Source organism: Monomorium pharaonis, chromosome 6 (assembly GCF_013373865.1).
Source record: "Monomorium pharaonis isolate MP-MQ-018 chromosome 6, ASM1337386v2, whole genome shotgun sequence".
Taxonomy (NCBI): Eukaryota; Metazoa; Arthropoda; class Insecta; order Hymenoptera; family Formicidae; genus Monomorium; species Monomorium pharaonis.
The window spans coordinates 13,461,439-13,478,239 of NC_050472.1; the positions used below are offsets into that span (position 1 = coordinate 13,461,439).

Below are 16,801 nucleotides of genomic sequence, written 5' to 3' on the forward strand. Positions count from 1 at the left end.
TCGATACGATAATTTTTCGCGGAGTTGTCGCTATTGAAAAATATTTAAAAATTCGAGAAAAATTAGGTGGTCCGTTTTTTGCCGGTAAGAGTATATTTTTGCAATAAAAAATTATTATATTTGACTTAAATAAAAATCTAAGTTACATTACATAAATTATGATATCATAATTTTACTATATTTCTGATGAAATTTACTAAAACTTTGACAAATTTTATTAAAATTTTAATAAATTTTGTTAAAAGTATAGTAAAATTTTTCGAAGTTCACGTTGTCTCACAATTATCACAATTTTCAGAACAATTTTTAAAAGAAAATTCTCTTTGTGTATAATGTAAATACAAGTTCAAATAAAAATGATATTTAGACAACACGTATTTTTTTTGTAATTATGGTATAGTTTCAATCTTGTCATATGCGAGGTAATATAATACTTGCCTTTGCGACATATATATCATTATGTGTAAATTATTACTACATTTTTGTAATGATAAAATAGGAAATAACATTACAGTATTATATAATTCATTATTACACGATTTTTTATTATTTTATATGTACAAATAAAATAATAATATGGATCATTGCAATTTAACAACCTGGGCAATGCGCCAAGTTTTTGCTTCACTATAATCTCATTAGTTTATTTTAATCATTTAATTATTTGATCATCAAGCCCATTTATTATTAAATATTTTAATAAAAAGTTATAATAAATAAATTTTGTATAAATTTTCTTATTGTTGGCGCATTTACTTTATATCATTATTTTTATAGAGAAGAGAACAAGACAATAACACAATAGGACAATAAGACAATTTATCTATTATAATAGTTTTTTTCTTAGGGGCGCACATACACACACTTGGCACCCTTTTTACCTTTTTTTTAAAAAAGGTAATTTTGTTCGGATACATTATACACGCATGCATGAGAGAAAGAGAGAGAGAGAGAGAGGGGGGGGGAGGGGTAGAGAGAGAGAGAGAGAAAGAGAGAGAGAGAGAGAGAGAGAGAGAGAGAGAGAGAGAGAGAGAGAGACATATTTGAATGTACGCACGCATAAGAGACTGAAATATTAAAAATCGCTTCCTTATAAACGAAGTTATATATTAACACACACACACACACACACACACGCACGCATGCACATTCACATACACGCCAAAAGAAAAAGAGAGCTGGCAAATTATTCGATCGAATTTAGATTTAGCGGCGAAAATCGATTTAACGGCGCCAAGTTTTTGTAGTAAAATATTTATTTATATTAAAATACTTATTTGTAATATTTGTATAAATAATTATTTGCAAAAGTAGATGTTCTACTTCGTATAAACATCAATTTTCATAGTTGACGCATTTTCTTCATATCATTACTTTTGTAAAGAAAATATATTTTTTGTTCTTTTTGGGGAAAACATAATTTCATTAAAATTTCATACATTTGTAGTGCCAAATCAAAATTATTTTGTACAAGACCAGATTTCTGAAGGCATTTCTTGCACGTGTATACTTGGCGCTTTTTAATACTAGATTCTATAATACATGATTTTATAGTACTTCAGCTTTAAAATCCATTTTCGGTTGACGCTATATAATTTTTTTTTACTAAGATATGTAAAACTGAATTTATGATCCACCCAATGAAGGCGAAAAAAAAATAAATCACGCACGCGGTAGTGATTGAATGGCAATAGTTCCCTAATATGCGTTAATATTATAAATGCAACCTTACATATCTTACTAAATGAATCATATACATACATATATCTTATATCTATATATTTTTATCAGTATTAAATCAGTATTAATAATGCGCAACATATTTAGTTTCCGAAAATTTAGAAAATATCGCTTCAGGAGATCTATGTATTAGCAACCTTTCGGTATTAACAATCTTTCCAGTATATAGAAAATTGAAGAAATTTTTACAACCCAAGTAGCAAGGTGACGTCAATTTTCACTTTAATGACGTTTTATTGACATTATTAGAAACATCAAAACGTTATGAAAACGACATTTGACGTCAATTTTGGGACACTATTTGGGAAGTAATCTATATTTGAAGCAAAAATTGCGTTATTTTTGATACATTATTTCGTGATCGATGTATTCTTATATTGAATACTAACGTAAGACATAAGTTTATCGTTTCAGCTATTCCTTAGCTTCTTCATGGCCTTAGCGTGCGACTAAAACAAGAAGGATGTTGAATGACCTGTCAACATATTTGCCGTCTTGACAATCCCCTTAGGCAAAACTGTCCATGAAAAAAAGAGAAAGAAAAGGATCCAAAATGACACCCCTTCGTTTCACGCTCATTAGGATGAATTCCTTAGTGTCACACGTGCCTACTGCGTCTGCTGCGTCTATGTCTTTGCACGCGAGCGCGTGACATATGTAAATTTAAACTTGTCTAACCGCATGATTTTAGAAGAAAAAATTTCGTGGAAAAAACATGTTACATGGATGACTTTCCATGACTCAACTTTTAGTAGAATAATGTCAACACAAAACATTATATTGTATAAATAAAAATATCGCACTATTATATATTGTTTAACTGATTTAGAATGAGTAATTAATTTAAATAATAAGAGCAATAAACTCTCCAAATGTACTATATATTTTACAACACATATTTTAAATAAAAAAATTTACAAATGTGTTTAATTTAAAAACTTTACTTTAATTCAGAACCTTACAAATGCAAGCAATTTTTTTAGAGAAAAAGTCATTAATTTATAATTATATCATTTCTTTTCTGGTGAGAAAAATTTTTTTTTTCACTAGAAAAGAAATTATAGTTTATTATTACTCAGTGATGATTCCTCTCGTTGCGTTATTCACTGATCGTGTTGTATACCGCAAAAATAGAAGACAGACAATCTCTCTCTTCTAACAAAGTTGCACACCAGCAGCTGCAACCATATGGCATTCTTTCTGTGATCTTACTTTAAGAGCTCGTTAATACGATCTTCTCGGATGTTGCCAACACACAGTTAATATTAGTTTTGAGTATGTTTTCTCAATGTATGAGTGACACCACGGTTTCTTCTTCAATAACCACCTGGATAACATCGTGTCTGTATACTCAACGTTATTTATATTCTGAAAGGATATTGCATTGGATATATTGTCATTATAATTTTGTGGCGCTATTCACTTTTCTTCTTCCCAAATATAATATATTTAAAAAATATTTATCATATCACAAAATAAAAATTAGATAGCATCAAGAAAAATATACAAACAAAATATAAACATACAATCATATAGGAAAGCAGAAATTGAATTAAATTGAAAAGTTTTTTTTAGAAATATAAATATTCAAGTATAAGATTCTTTTTTAACGATAATAATTGGAATAATATTAACAGGCTTAAATAAGTTAATTAAGTTAATTTTTAAACTAAATAAAGTTAACATTTTATGAAATTAATTTAATTATGTTAAAAGTTGCATAAACAAAAAAATAACTTAGTTAAAAGTTATGCTAAGGTTACCTTTAAGTAAAATTAAAAATTAATTTTAAAAAACATTAAATATTGTACATTAATATACATTATATATTATTTACTATATATTATATATATCATATATTAAATTAGAAAGTTATGAAAATTTTTTGTCAAATTACTCAAAATAGTTGTAACATAAATTATCTCCAATAAATTTAATACGTTATTTTATTTGTAAATTAAGCTTATATAAAATAACAAAAAAATATTTTTAGTTTTTCATATAAAAATTTATTTTTTTCTAATAATATTTTGTTTATATGCATTTTTAACTAATTTACGGAGAAAAGTTAGTCCACTCCACTCCATCCATCAACTTTGTAAAAAGGAGATGTTCCATCCATCCAGCCATCCATCCACTTTGTAAAAAGGAGATGTTACCATCCCAGATAGCCATATAAAAGCAACGTGTTGTTATTTTGCTGTCACTTATTCCCTATTAATTTTATCAAACTAAAGCCAAGGTGTTTCCTCAAACTGTCTGTTGTTCTGACATCATATAAAATTCTACATTAGAATTCAACAAACTGACGGCAAGTTGTCAACATGCATGCACAATTGCTGTCAATGTGACAAGTTTATTATTCCTCAATGCATGCAGTTATAATTTTATAAATTCATGAAGGTTATTTGCTCTCCTGATGTTAACTTCGTTCCACGTTAAATTATAATGACAGCAAATTGTGGGCAAGTTCACAACATACATGCAGTGCATTAATTTTCCCGATATGCTTAATCTTGCTTGGCTATCTGGGATTGTATTGTTGTCGCTTTTCCGCGATGCTGATTGGTTCTCTCGCTGCGCTTACTTTGTGTTGCGAGAGTAACTGCCACTGCGATTGAATTTTGACAGCTGTCAAATTTGTATAGACGGTTATCTATACAATTATCGTTGTAGTTTATTTTCAAAAAGTAAAAAATAAAAAGCTAAATAGCGCGCGCTGTAATGTCTTGTAAGTTAAATTTTATGTATTTTAAAAATAACTGGTTTCTAAGTAACTGAGATTATCACGATAAAATCAACGTGATTGAAATTTGACGTAAATTTTCATCGGAACTCAGTCAAATTGATAGTTGTTTTAACTTTATCGACAATTGTGTGTTACTTGAATTGAAATAAAACGTTAATTTATTTAAAATTAATTAAAATAAAAATTATTAATTTTTGAACTTTATTATTTAATTTCTAATTTTTTAACTAATTACTAAAACTTTGGAAATCAATGAATGAATTGTAATCTAATTTAATACGCACGGAAAATTTAAACTTGATTACGTAGATATGTCAATGCACACATCTGTGATACATGTCAGCTTTAAAATTTGACTTAAGACGTTGATACGTTTCCCTCATAAAGTATCCCGTTAAAGGAAATACTTTCCTATCGTAGACGATACAGCTACTAATACAAACGTAAAGAATATGGTGATTCATTGGTTCGCAGCCGACGAAAGCGGCGGAGTTTCCTGAGCTTTCGAGCCAATGAGAATTTCAGCTTGCTAAAAATACATTTTGAATCATAGTAGGAGGAGATGAGGCGACACCTCCTTTGCGAAAGACAAGAAATATAGTTGTGAATACGTATCTCTACCCCCGAGTAAGACGCGTAACTCGAACCAGTCAACATATTTAACAGAATCGAACGGATACGACAAACTCGCTGCGTTAATTAAAATATTGGAAAGGCCAATTTGTAGGCAAGTTTATCAAAGCATTTTTATTGATAGAAAGAAACAATACATTAAAAAAGTACATATAATACATATAAAGTTTACTTAAGGAACGGAACAATTGGTAATGCACAAAGAACAAATTCTACGTATAAAATATTCTAAATATAATTCATCCGAGAAAACAAGGAATTTTTTAGTCCAAGTGCATTTGCGAGACTTATATGCCACTTATCATATTATAAAATATATATAATTGTGAATATAAAGTATATTCAATTGCGCATATATTATAACAAATGTATTTAATGTCAACCAATAAAACATTTGAAAATAACGTTTTTCGTACATAGTAATTAAACGACTTGAGATTTGATAGGAATTGATACAGTCTGTTGGTTAAATATAACATAAGCGTCCTTTCTGTTTGTCTCCTTAAAATAATATCGAAAATTAGGATGAAAACTGGCGGAAATACTTCAAATCGTTTGAGTACAGCAAACATGGAGCAACGTTTAAGAAGCCCAAAGTGTGCAAGATGTCGAAATCATGGTGTAATATCTGGTTTAAAAGGTCACAAAAGATCATGTGCATGGAAAGATTGCCGATGTCCTTGCTGTCTTCTAGTCGTCGAGAGGCAGCGAGTGATGGCAGCGCAAGTTGCTTTACGTAGACAACAAGCACAAAACGACAATCTTTTATCTACAGTAAATAAAATATCAATGGAGACTGTAAGTCCTTATTACACTAAAGCAAAATACAACGAATCTACCTGCAGTAGAAGAAGCAAGAATTTTCAAAGGCATCATTTACATTTCACGCAGACGAGTATCAGCGTAACACAGGATTTCTACCATGGATTGAATACCGTACATAGTTTACCTGGCACATGTAAGTACTTGCAATTTTGATAGATCAGAATTACAGAGAGGAGAAAGTAAGGACTTAGGTATTTATTTTTAAATTAGGATTTTATTATTTTTACTTTCTTAAGAAAGTAAAAAGATTAATGCAATTTTTATGGAAGAAAAATATAAAAATGTGTAGCTTCCCAAAAGATTCCTCGTAATAATAATATGGACGTTAAATTTTTCAAATGTAGTAAAATACAAGTATAAAAATATTACATATACAAAATATTTTGTTTTATATATAGTATGAATTTCTTTATTGTACGGAAAAGATGGATAAGATGATCTTTAAGGTTTGTCGATTTTTTCTAATTTTTGTGATGATGTAAAAATAATGATCTAATTTTTTTTTAGATTCATTAAAGCCTTTTGCATCTACCATAAAAATTTGAAGCTGTTAGATATATTAAAATTTTAAGAAATTTTAATTTTTTAAGAATGTGTCAATTTCGTCATCTTGTCCCCTCATATGGATAAAATAACTTTTAGTGAAAAGAGTTAAATTAAGTAACATTGTAACCTATCTATTGTTTGTGTGTATAAACATCAATTTTCTTATTTATTTAACAATATATTATATTAATAGTACAAATACATTTTTTTTTTAATAATGACATCAATAAATTGCATATGATAAAATTTACTTACAGAATACCAGTATAACCAGTATCACAAATTAAAAACTTAATTTGCATAATATTAACGCAATTACGTTCGTTGTAGAACATAGCTGCAAGTATGTACAAATGCGTCATTCGTCATCTTACCCGCAATTATATTCGCTTATTTATTTAATAAAAATGTTACACTGGGAGAAATAAAAAATATGAATGCATTAGTGAGTTTTTTTAACTCTATCATGATTTTATTTAAAAAAAGTGTTTACTACAATTACGTCATTCCCTATAAACAAGTGCCCTATAAAAAAGGTATGCATGGATGTACCTAAAACACATTTCTTATTATCCACTTTTATGAACTAATTGAAACCAAACTACAATAGATAATCTACTATTAGCTAAAGCCTTTATTGAGTTCAACACCGAATCAAAATCTGTTATTAGTTTAGAATAATTAGCGATTCGTCTTACATACTTCATTATCTTACCCTTCTTTTCCCTACATATTTCAAAAATCAAATTTGTATTTATTATATTAAATAAATTGAAAATAGTAAATAAATACAAATGATAAAATATTAACAAGGGAACGCTGCGAACCCGAATTCTTCAATTTTCACACACTTTTGTGAGTACCATCTCAAAAAGAATTTCTGATACCAAGACAAAGAATATTCTTGACATATTTAATATTATTACAACATCGTAGTATAAAAATAAAACAAGATTAAAATTAAATCAGAAATTTCTATTCTTCTTTCTCGAATTAAATAAAATTGGCTTATTATCTTGAAACATGAATAGAGGAGAGAAGGGGGTCATGAACCACCATTTTGTTTTATTTAAATAATTTAGTAAAAATTTGTGTGACACAATTCTTGTTGGTACAAGTTTGTTACCCATAGAGTTCTACCAATCTTCTTATAAGCAAAAGTTCTTCGGATATACATAACGAATGTAATTAGCAATTTACTGAAAAGGGAAAAAAGAGTGCGGTTATGGAACCTGTAGGGGGATATAAAACGTTACCTGGAACGAATATTCTCAAAATTACTTTTATTTCTAAAAAATGAAAAATTAATGCTCTTTGGCGGATCTTACATGTCATTATCACAAAGCATCAATTTCTTGTACATAAGTATCACACAACAAAATCAAGAGTATAAATATCGAAACCTTTGGTTCTTACGACTTTACGTATTATAGAGATATTATAAAAATATTATAACAAACAACATTAACTACCCACATAGCACATAATATCATTAGAATATTCTGTACTCATACTGTGAACATACGTACCGTATATAATGTACTGAGAATATTCTTATAATATTTTCTATAATATATCATTATTCGTATATTATTAGAACGGATCTGTTATATCTAAATTAGTATATTATTTCTCGTTCATTCTTAGAATTTACTTTTGCAATCTAAATATCTTTTAATGTTTAAAGTTTATTTTTAGTGTCAAAAAATGTAACGTTACCAAAAATGACGAAATAATTTCTTTATTTTGATTACTGTACTGTAAATATATATACCGTACATAATATAGTGAGAATATTGTAATAAGATTTTATGTACATTTTATTTTATATACATATATGTATGTATATCATTATTCCGCAGCAGCCGTGAGTAGTTTGCGAGATCGCTGTTAAGCGAGGACACGGCGCTTCTCCTTCTCGTGAGAAAATTTACACCAAAAGGCTTATAAAAAAAAATCAACCACAGCAACAAGTTATCTCTCGATGTGTATAGTGAGCTCAATAGGTTTATCTAACAGCAAAGTGTAGTATCATTTTTGCCACTCGAAGAGAGTCCCTTGAATAGAGCTTCAGAGAATTGAGAAAATATAAAAATAAAATTTTAACCCTTCATCTTTGGTCTTATGCAGTGGCCAGGAAGGAACGAGAAACACTATAGCTACTTTCTAGATAGATTATATGTTTAGAGGCTAAGATTCAGAAAGTTACATATACAGCTTGGTACTAGCCATTTTTTCTAGATAGATGCTAGACAGAATCTAGAAAAACTATTCAGAATTTAGCTATATGCAAGGCGAAATTTCCACGCGGGTATTGTCACTGTCATCGTCGTTATCACCCGATGCCCAGTTAACATAATATATCGTGCACATTTTATCATTGGTTCTACGTTGATACTAGTGATATTCTTGGTATTTACTGCAAAATATTCTCAGTATATTCTACGAAGCAGGAGAAGGCGGAAATAGGAATGTACTCAGTATGTTCTCAGTACGTATCTCGAATGTTCTCAGAACTTACGCAATGTACTGCTGCAATATTCTTCGAACATTCTTAGCATCTACATGTGCTGTATGGGTAAAGCCTTTAGCATATAATTTTTCATGATAGATCGCATACGAGACATCTTAAGGCGATGCTAAACTGCCTCTCAAACTTGATCGAGGTCGATAATGTAGAGTCATTCATGCACATCATTAATGAGATTTCGTATATATCTCTTTTATAAATTTAGAAATTCTTTTCCAGAATTAAAATACACATATTAATATCCATCTGTAAATTGGACTTTATATCGAGGACAAAAAATATTTTTTTTTTATTGTTCTATTTATCGACTTTTTACGCGTATATAACCTAAATTTTCGTTTCACAATTTCGTCTCAATTAGGCACTAAAATCTAATTTTCGAAACTCGACACTGTTTGTTCTCGTCGTCTACTAGTCCGTGAATATGAATTTCGTAGGTACAAACTGTAGATCTTTTATATTAAGCAAACATTGTTATGATGTGACAGCAAATTAACAATTTTTTCTCGTTTTTGGAGGAAATTCCACTCCACAGACTGATAGCAATGCGTATTCTTTTATTCTGGAGAAGGATTTCCAAATCTATAAAAGAAATAAAAAGATATTGTTAAACAAAAATTACTATCTTTTTGTTGGTAAAACAGACAACTCCAGCATCCCCTTAACACGTGTCCTAATTGACTCAGATGATTATGTGACCAATCATAAGCCAATGAGATTATATAGTAAGGCGCCTCGTATGCAATCTAGAATGAAAAATCGTATCGTGTGCCGAAAGCTTTAAATATCGTAAAAATATTGTAAAAAATATTACGAGAGAAGAGATTTTGGGACTCCAACTTGCGATAATTGCAATGGTCCATAACCCTGAACACAAGCAGTATAATTTTACGTGTCAAATGCATGCACACCCCTAACAGCACATGATATCCTACGTATCATGCCATTTTAATACTCAATGTACTGTGATCATCGTAGAATGTTGAGATCATCGCTATAATATCTTTTACAGTATTATTTGATTTTCTTTCGCGCGCGTATACTCTCAAGTTGTACTCAATGTACGGAAATGATACGTACGGCTTTTTACTGCGCGCGTAAATTCTCAGGTTGTACTCAACGTACGCAAATGATACGTACGCCTTTCTATCGCGCGCCTTTCTATCGCGCGCGTACATACTCAGGTTTTACTCAAGATACAGAAAAGGTACGTATACGAACGACATCTGCATACGTAGAATCATCACTGTTCTAGTCTCTTTTCTACGGATTCGCATGGTAATATATATTAATTATATTGAAGCGTGATTGATATAAAGGTAATTTTTCTTTATAACTTTTATTTCATAAAATATTGAATAAAGTTAGCGAAACAATTGTTACATAATATAAATTACGCGATATGTTTTAATATTTTGTACAACTACGTAAAACTTCTGATTAAGAAGTTATTCTTGGTCACAAAGCCGCATTTAGCAAAGGTATTATTCATGCTAAAAGATGTAAAACTATTATAATTAAAACGTTTTGCGTTAAATATCTTATTTCATATACATACAGTTTCCAAGTAGTGTCGCGAACGTGAACCCTGTTCAAAAAGTACGATAGAAACTGATAGAAACATATAGAAATTTGACAGAAATTTAATATGATTTTATCTGAATTTATCGTTTCTATCGGACACTAGATTTCCTGCCAGATAGAAAAGTTATAAAATTCTATCGTTTCTTATCGTATCTGAAATAAACGATTAAAACTTTATCTGAATACGACTACTTTTCTATATGATCCTATCTACTTATCGTACTGAATATGAAAATTACGATTCAAGGTCTATAAGATTCTATATGAATTAATCTGAAATTATTCCTATACGTTTCTATCAGATGTATTCCAATTTCGGCGGACATAAAGTTCTATCGTTTCTTATCGTATCTGAAATAAACGATTAAAACTTTATCTGAATACGACTACTTTTCTATATGATCCTATCTACTTATCGTACTGAATATGAAAATTACGATTCAAGGTCTATAAGACTCTATATGAATTAATCTGAAATTATTCCTATACGTTTCTATCAGATGTATTCCAATTTCGGCGGACATAAAGTTCTATCGTTTCTTATCGTATCTGAAATAAACGATTAAAACTTTATCTGAATACGACTACTTTTATATATGATCCTATCTACTTATCGTTCTGAATATAAAATTTACGATTCAAGGTCTATAAGACTCTATATGAATTAATCTGAAATTGTTCCTATACGTTTCTATCAGATGTATTCCAATTTCGGCGGACATAAGGTTCTATAGTTTCTTATCGTATCTGAAATAAACGATTAAAACTTTATCTGAATACGACTACTTTTATATATGATCCTATCTACTTATCGTTCTGAATATGAAATTTACGATTCAAGGTCTATAAGACTCTATATGAATTAATCTGAAATTGTTCCTATACTTTCTATCAGATGTATTCCAATTTCGGCGGACATAAAGTACTATCGTTTCTTATCGTATCTGAAATAAACGATTAAAACTTTATCTGAATACGACTACTTTTATATATGATCCTATCTACTTATCGTTCTGAATATAAAATTTACGATTCAAGGTCTATAAGACTCTATATGAATTAATCTGAAATTGTTCCTATACGTTTCTATCAGATGTATTCCAATTTCGGCGGACATAAAGTTCTATCGTTTCTTATCATATCTGAAATAAACGATTAAAACTTTATCTGAATACGATTATTTTTCTATATGATCTTATCTACTTATTGTACTAAATATGAAATTTACGATTCAAGGTCTATAAAACTCTATATGAATTAATCTGAAATTGTTCCTATATGTTTCTATCAAATATATTACCATTTCGGCGGACATAAAGTTCTATCGTATTTTATCGTATCTAAATTAAACGATTAAATCTTTATCTGAATATAAGTACTTTCCTATACAATTTATCTGGCTATCTTACTGAATATAAAAATTATGACGTAAAGTCTATATAAATTAATCTGAAATTGTCCTTATACGTTTTTATTAAAAATATGTTATATACTATAATAGTTTTCTATCATTGTCTATATAATTGGAGATATTTTAAACAGGGAAAAATTATTTCGCAATTTTGCCGAACATAACATTTTATCATTCTTTATCGTGTCTGAATCAAACGATTAAAACTTTATCTGAATATAGAATTATCTGAATAATTTATATAGACTTTAAGTCGTAATTTTTTTATTCAATAAGATAACCAGATAAGATAATATAGGAAAGTATCCATATTCAGATAAAGTTTTAATCGTTTAATTCGGATACCATAAAAAACAACAGAATGTTCTGTCCGGCGAAATTATAAAATAACACAGACACACAAAAAAAAGGTTGGTCCGGCGGACTAGACTAGTCAATCCTTATGTATTTTGATCCGCTGAATACGAATCCAAAGTCAAAATTGCAAAGTTAGCTCGCATTTCCTAACCTCAAAAAAAAAAAATTTTTTTTAATGTTGGTCTGGCGGACCAGACTATATAATCAGTCAATCCTTATGTATTTTGACCCGGTGAATCCAAATCCAAGGTCAGAATAAAAGAGTTAAATATAATAGGAAAAGGGAGTGAATTTTCTAATCTATTCATTCACAGAAGCTCAGACTTGTTATAAGTATTAAATTTTCCCCGGATAATGTGCTTACGCAAGCTTGCACGCCCCGAATTATACATTTAAGATCCAAGCTGCTTTTACAAGGTGTTTTTTTGAGGTTAGAAAAAAAAAAGCCATTTCAGCAATTCTGACCTTGAATTTCGATTCAGCGGGTCAAAATACATAAGGATAGACTACTCTGGTCCGCCGGACCAACATTAAAAAAAATTTTTTTTGAGGTTAGAAAAAATGAGCAAATTTAATAATTCTGACCTTGGATTTGGATTCAGCGGGTCAAAATACATAAGGATAGACTACTTTGGTCCGCCGGACCAACATTAAAAAAGTTTTTTTGAGGTTAGAAAGAATGAGCAAATTTAGTAATTCTGACCTTGGATTTGGATTCAGCGGGTCAAAATACATGAGGATTGACTGATATAGTCTGGTCCGCCAGACCAACATTAAAAAAAAATTTTTTTTGAGGTTAGAAAATGCTAACTTTACAATTCTGACCTTGAATTCGGATTCAGTGAGTTAAAATACATAAGGATTGACTAGTCTGGTCCGCCGGATCACTTTTTTTGTGTGCCTGTGATAATTGTTCCTCCTTGAAATATCTCCTATTATAAAGACAACGATAGAAAACGATTATTGTTCCATAACATATATTTGATAGAAACATATAGGGAAAATTTCAGATTAATTTGTATAGACTTTAAATCGTAATTTTTCTATTCAGTAAGATAATTAGGTAAGATCATATAGGAAAGTATCCATATTCAGATAAAATTTTAATCGTTTAATTGAGATACGATAAAGAACGATAGAATTTTATAAATTTTCTATCAAATTTCTATATGTTTCTATCATTTTCTATCCAACTTTTTAGTTAGTACGCGGCGCCGCCGATAGGCTGGTAGACGATTACTCTCTCGTGAGTCAAATGCAACCGACCCACTATATAAAGACCACCCGCAACACGATTAAGACAAGCAATAATCAGTTTCTTTCGCTACGAGAGGACGATGTGGAAGACGACTGCCACATTACTTTTATAATTTACTCATTTTAATTGAGTAAACGATTCTGTACAAGAAAAGTAAAACGTTTACATTTTTTGAACTAGATTTACGATAGGTAATCTATACGAAAAATATGATACAGAAAGATAAAAAGTCTATCATAAGTTTCAGATAAGCAATCTAATATTTACGAACCAAAAACACGATAGAACACGATTAATTTATATAAAAAATGACGATAGAAATTGATTAAAAACGATAGGTAACTATATGAAAAATACGATACAGAAATATAGAAAGCCTATCGTATATTTCAGATAACCGATCTAATATTTACGAACCAAAAACACAATAGAACACGATTAATTTATATAAAAAATGACGATAGAAATTGATTAAAAACGATAGGTAACCATATGAAAAATACGATACAGAAATATAGAAAGCCTATCGTATATTTCAAATAACCGATCTAATATTTACGAACCAAAAACACGATTCAATTAGATAGAACTTTTTCTTATCTGATTCTATCGGATTTTTTGAGTAGGGAAGTGATACGGTCAGCATATTCGTCTGAACTTATATATTTTTGAAGATTACTGATACAATCATCTTTGTTGTATTTGTTATTATTTTTGTGAGAATGTCCGGAACGTCCCGCGAATCTTATTATTATATTGGTAATTATGTCTTATAACATTAATAATACATAAAATTGCTTTCAGAGGTGCTTGCTTTTGCGGTTCAATTTCTTTATATTATTTAGATTGGCCGCTGGTTATTTGACAATCTAGATTGGCTGCTGGTTCTACGCTGTAGAAATTTACGTGACAGGTATGCTTTATTCAACACATAAACTTAAAATTAATTTAGTTTCATCATATTTTTTTAAAGATATAATTTGAATTTGTTAACTTGTAATTGTACAATTTATATCTGTTACAGGCAAAGCTCGCATGGTGTTCAGTGTCAGTATTGCCCGGGAAGAGCCTACAGGAGGGCAGTATCTAAAAGATATAATCTGATTTAAATCAAATTGTATTCGCGACACACCGGGCCATATTTGCTATAAACAAGCTTTGCCAAGTATTATATTCACATTATAATAAAAACAAATTTATAATGTAAAATTGTCTAATTAATGTGACGTGTTCAAGATTAACAAAGCGGCTAGCCTGCTCGCCGAGTGGTTGAATATGTGATTGATTGGATCTATAAGAAAAAATCATATTTAATCGCTCGGCGAGCAGGCTAGCTGCTTTGTCATCTTGACGCAATAACCCTAACCTAATCCTAATCTATATGTAAGCGTCCCACTGCGTAAATGTGTGCGTGTATAAGTGATCGACTGAAGCCTTCCCGTTTTCATCATTGCGTCAATCTATAGACATTCGCAGCGACACTCTATGGGAGAATGTACCGCGGACATGCGAACGTTCTCAGAATGTATTTGGTTAATCGCAGTACGTAATGCGATTGTTCTGAGAATATATGCAATATACGTTTGCGATATTCTCAGAACGTTCTCAGAATCTCTGTGTGCTATTAGGGACATTACATCAAACATTAAATTCAATTAATACATTATTTGAAAGCTGTATTCAAGTCCTTCAAATTACACTAATGTCAAAAAATTAATACTTGACATATTTTTCAAAATAAAATAAAAACTAGACACCAATAGAACTTTCGACTACTTGCAAAAACATATTTTACTAAAATACAGATTTTATGACAACAAAACAAACATTAATGATCAGAGTATTATAAAATCTAAATATTATGTAAAGAAGTAATTCGGACAATTCTCTTCAGAACTCAACACAAAGTATACGAGATATCGCGAATTCCATAACCTCACATCTAGTCAATAATCGCCTTTTCTCCTCTAATATATATAAATTTAAGCTTATATATTTTTTTAAATATTTTTATGTTTTATTATGTATATTTTTACGTTTAGAACATATTTTATTTTTAAGATACCCTTACAAAAAAAACATTCTAATTTTGACAGTTTACACCCTAAAATTGAGTGTTAATACTCAATTTTGGGGTTTACTCCTAAATTTTAGGTGTATACGCTTAAATCCCCAGGTAGCAAGCTCACGTTATTTTGACGTCCCAAAATGGTCATTTACTGACTATTCTTGACGTCACGAAATGACATCCTTATGACGTTAAAATGACGGTCGAATGTCATAAATTCCTGACGTCATGAAATGTACCGTATTTTGACGTCATGGAATGACGTGAACAATATGTAGTCAAAAAAATCTCTTAAATTATCCTATTTCTGAATATAATAACATAAAGAGACTTCTAAAAGATAATATTATAATGTCAGAATGTTAATTAATGCGTCGTTTTTTGAGAAAAGAAAGATATCATAAAACTGATATCTAAAAGATTTCTTAAATCGGATATCTTTAAACTGCAAGTAGAGAAAAATAAAATAAAATAAAAATTTCATTTTTTTGAAATTATTTTTATTAACAGCACATACTAAATTTAGAACAAATTTTTATTAATTAATTAAATTTAAATTATATTATTTTATTTTATTCTTACTTGCCGCTGGTAGGTTTGAACCCGAGACCTTAGGATTACGAACCTTGTTCTTTATCTGCTACGCCAATTTGACTTATCGATATGGGTACTTGTTATTGTTTACATATACCTATATGTTATAAACTGACGCACTTATATTATTTTTTATAAAAGCAATTAAATTTTGCAAAACATTAAAAATAAATAGCATTAATTTATTTATTTATTAATTTCATTGTTAAATTTATCTTTTTCCATGACTTTAATAATTTGATGGAAATTGCGATCTATTTAACACTAATACTTCGAAGCGTCCAAATGGTTAATTAGATAGTTAACTATATAGATCATACATTCTAAGAAAAATTATAGTACATTTATGTTTTTGTACAGTACATGATGAATTTAGATTTTGTGCATTTTTTGTGCGCAGTAATTGTAGACAAACCGTTATTTTTGAAAACATTATCTTTATGATAATTTTTTTAAATATCTCTCATTCAGGATGTTATAGGCTGCGTTCCGATATTTACTGTCAG

The 16,801-nt window shown here is 29.5% G+C and overlaps 2 protein-coding genes and 1 long non-coding RNA gene across 4 annotated transcripts in view; 2 read left to right on the forward strand and 1 right to left on the reverse strand.

Annotated features, from left to right (window-relative positions):
* Positions 1-1,402: 1,402 nt before the first annotated feature.
* LOC105831606 overlaps positions 1,403-16,801 on the reverse strand; it is an 81,832-nt gene continuing 66,433 nt past the window's right edge. Inside the window, exon 3 of the mRNA XM_036288783.1 lies at positions 1,403-3,108. Coding sequence (XP_036144676.1) covers positions 2,965-3,108 — 144 coding nt within the window. The 3' untranslated portion in view covers positions 1,403-2,964. The remainder of the gene's footprint in view (positions 3,109-16,801) is intronic.
* LOC105833732 (doublesex- and mab-3-related transcription factor 1) overlaps positions 4,237-16,801 on the forward strand; it is a 104,681-nt gene continuing 92,116 nt past the window's right edge. The window contains exons 1-2 of one of the 2 annotated variants that reach the window (XM_036288786.1): positions 4,237-5,920; positions 6,014-6,080. In XM_036288786.1, coding sequence (XP_036144679.1) covers positions 5,648-5,920; positions 6,014-6,080 — 340 coding nt within the window. In that variant the 5' untranslated portion in view covers positions 4,237-5,647. Of the gene's footprint in view, positions 6,081-16,801 lie in introns of both variants that reach the window. The other variant, XM_036288785.1, reaches the window with a different exon arrangement.
* Positions 14,164-15,382, forward strand: LOC118646267. Its single transcript, XR_004963807.1, has 2 exons — positions 14,164-14,546; positions 14,658-15,382. It is a non-coding gene; the product is annotated as an uncharacterized LOC118646267 (long non-coding RNA).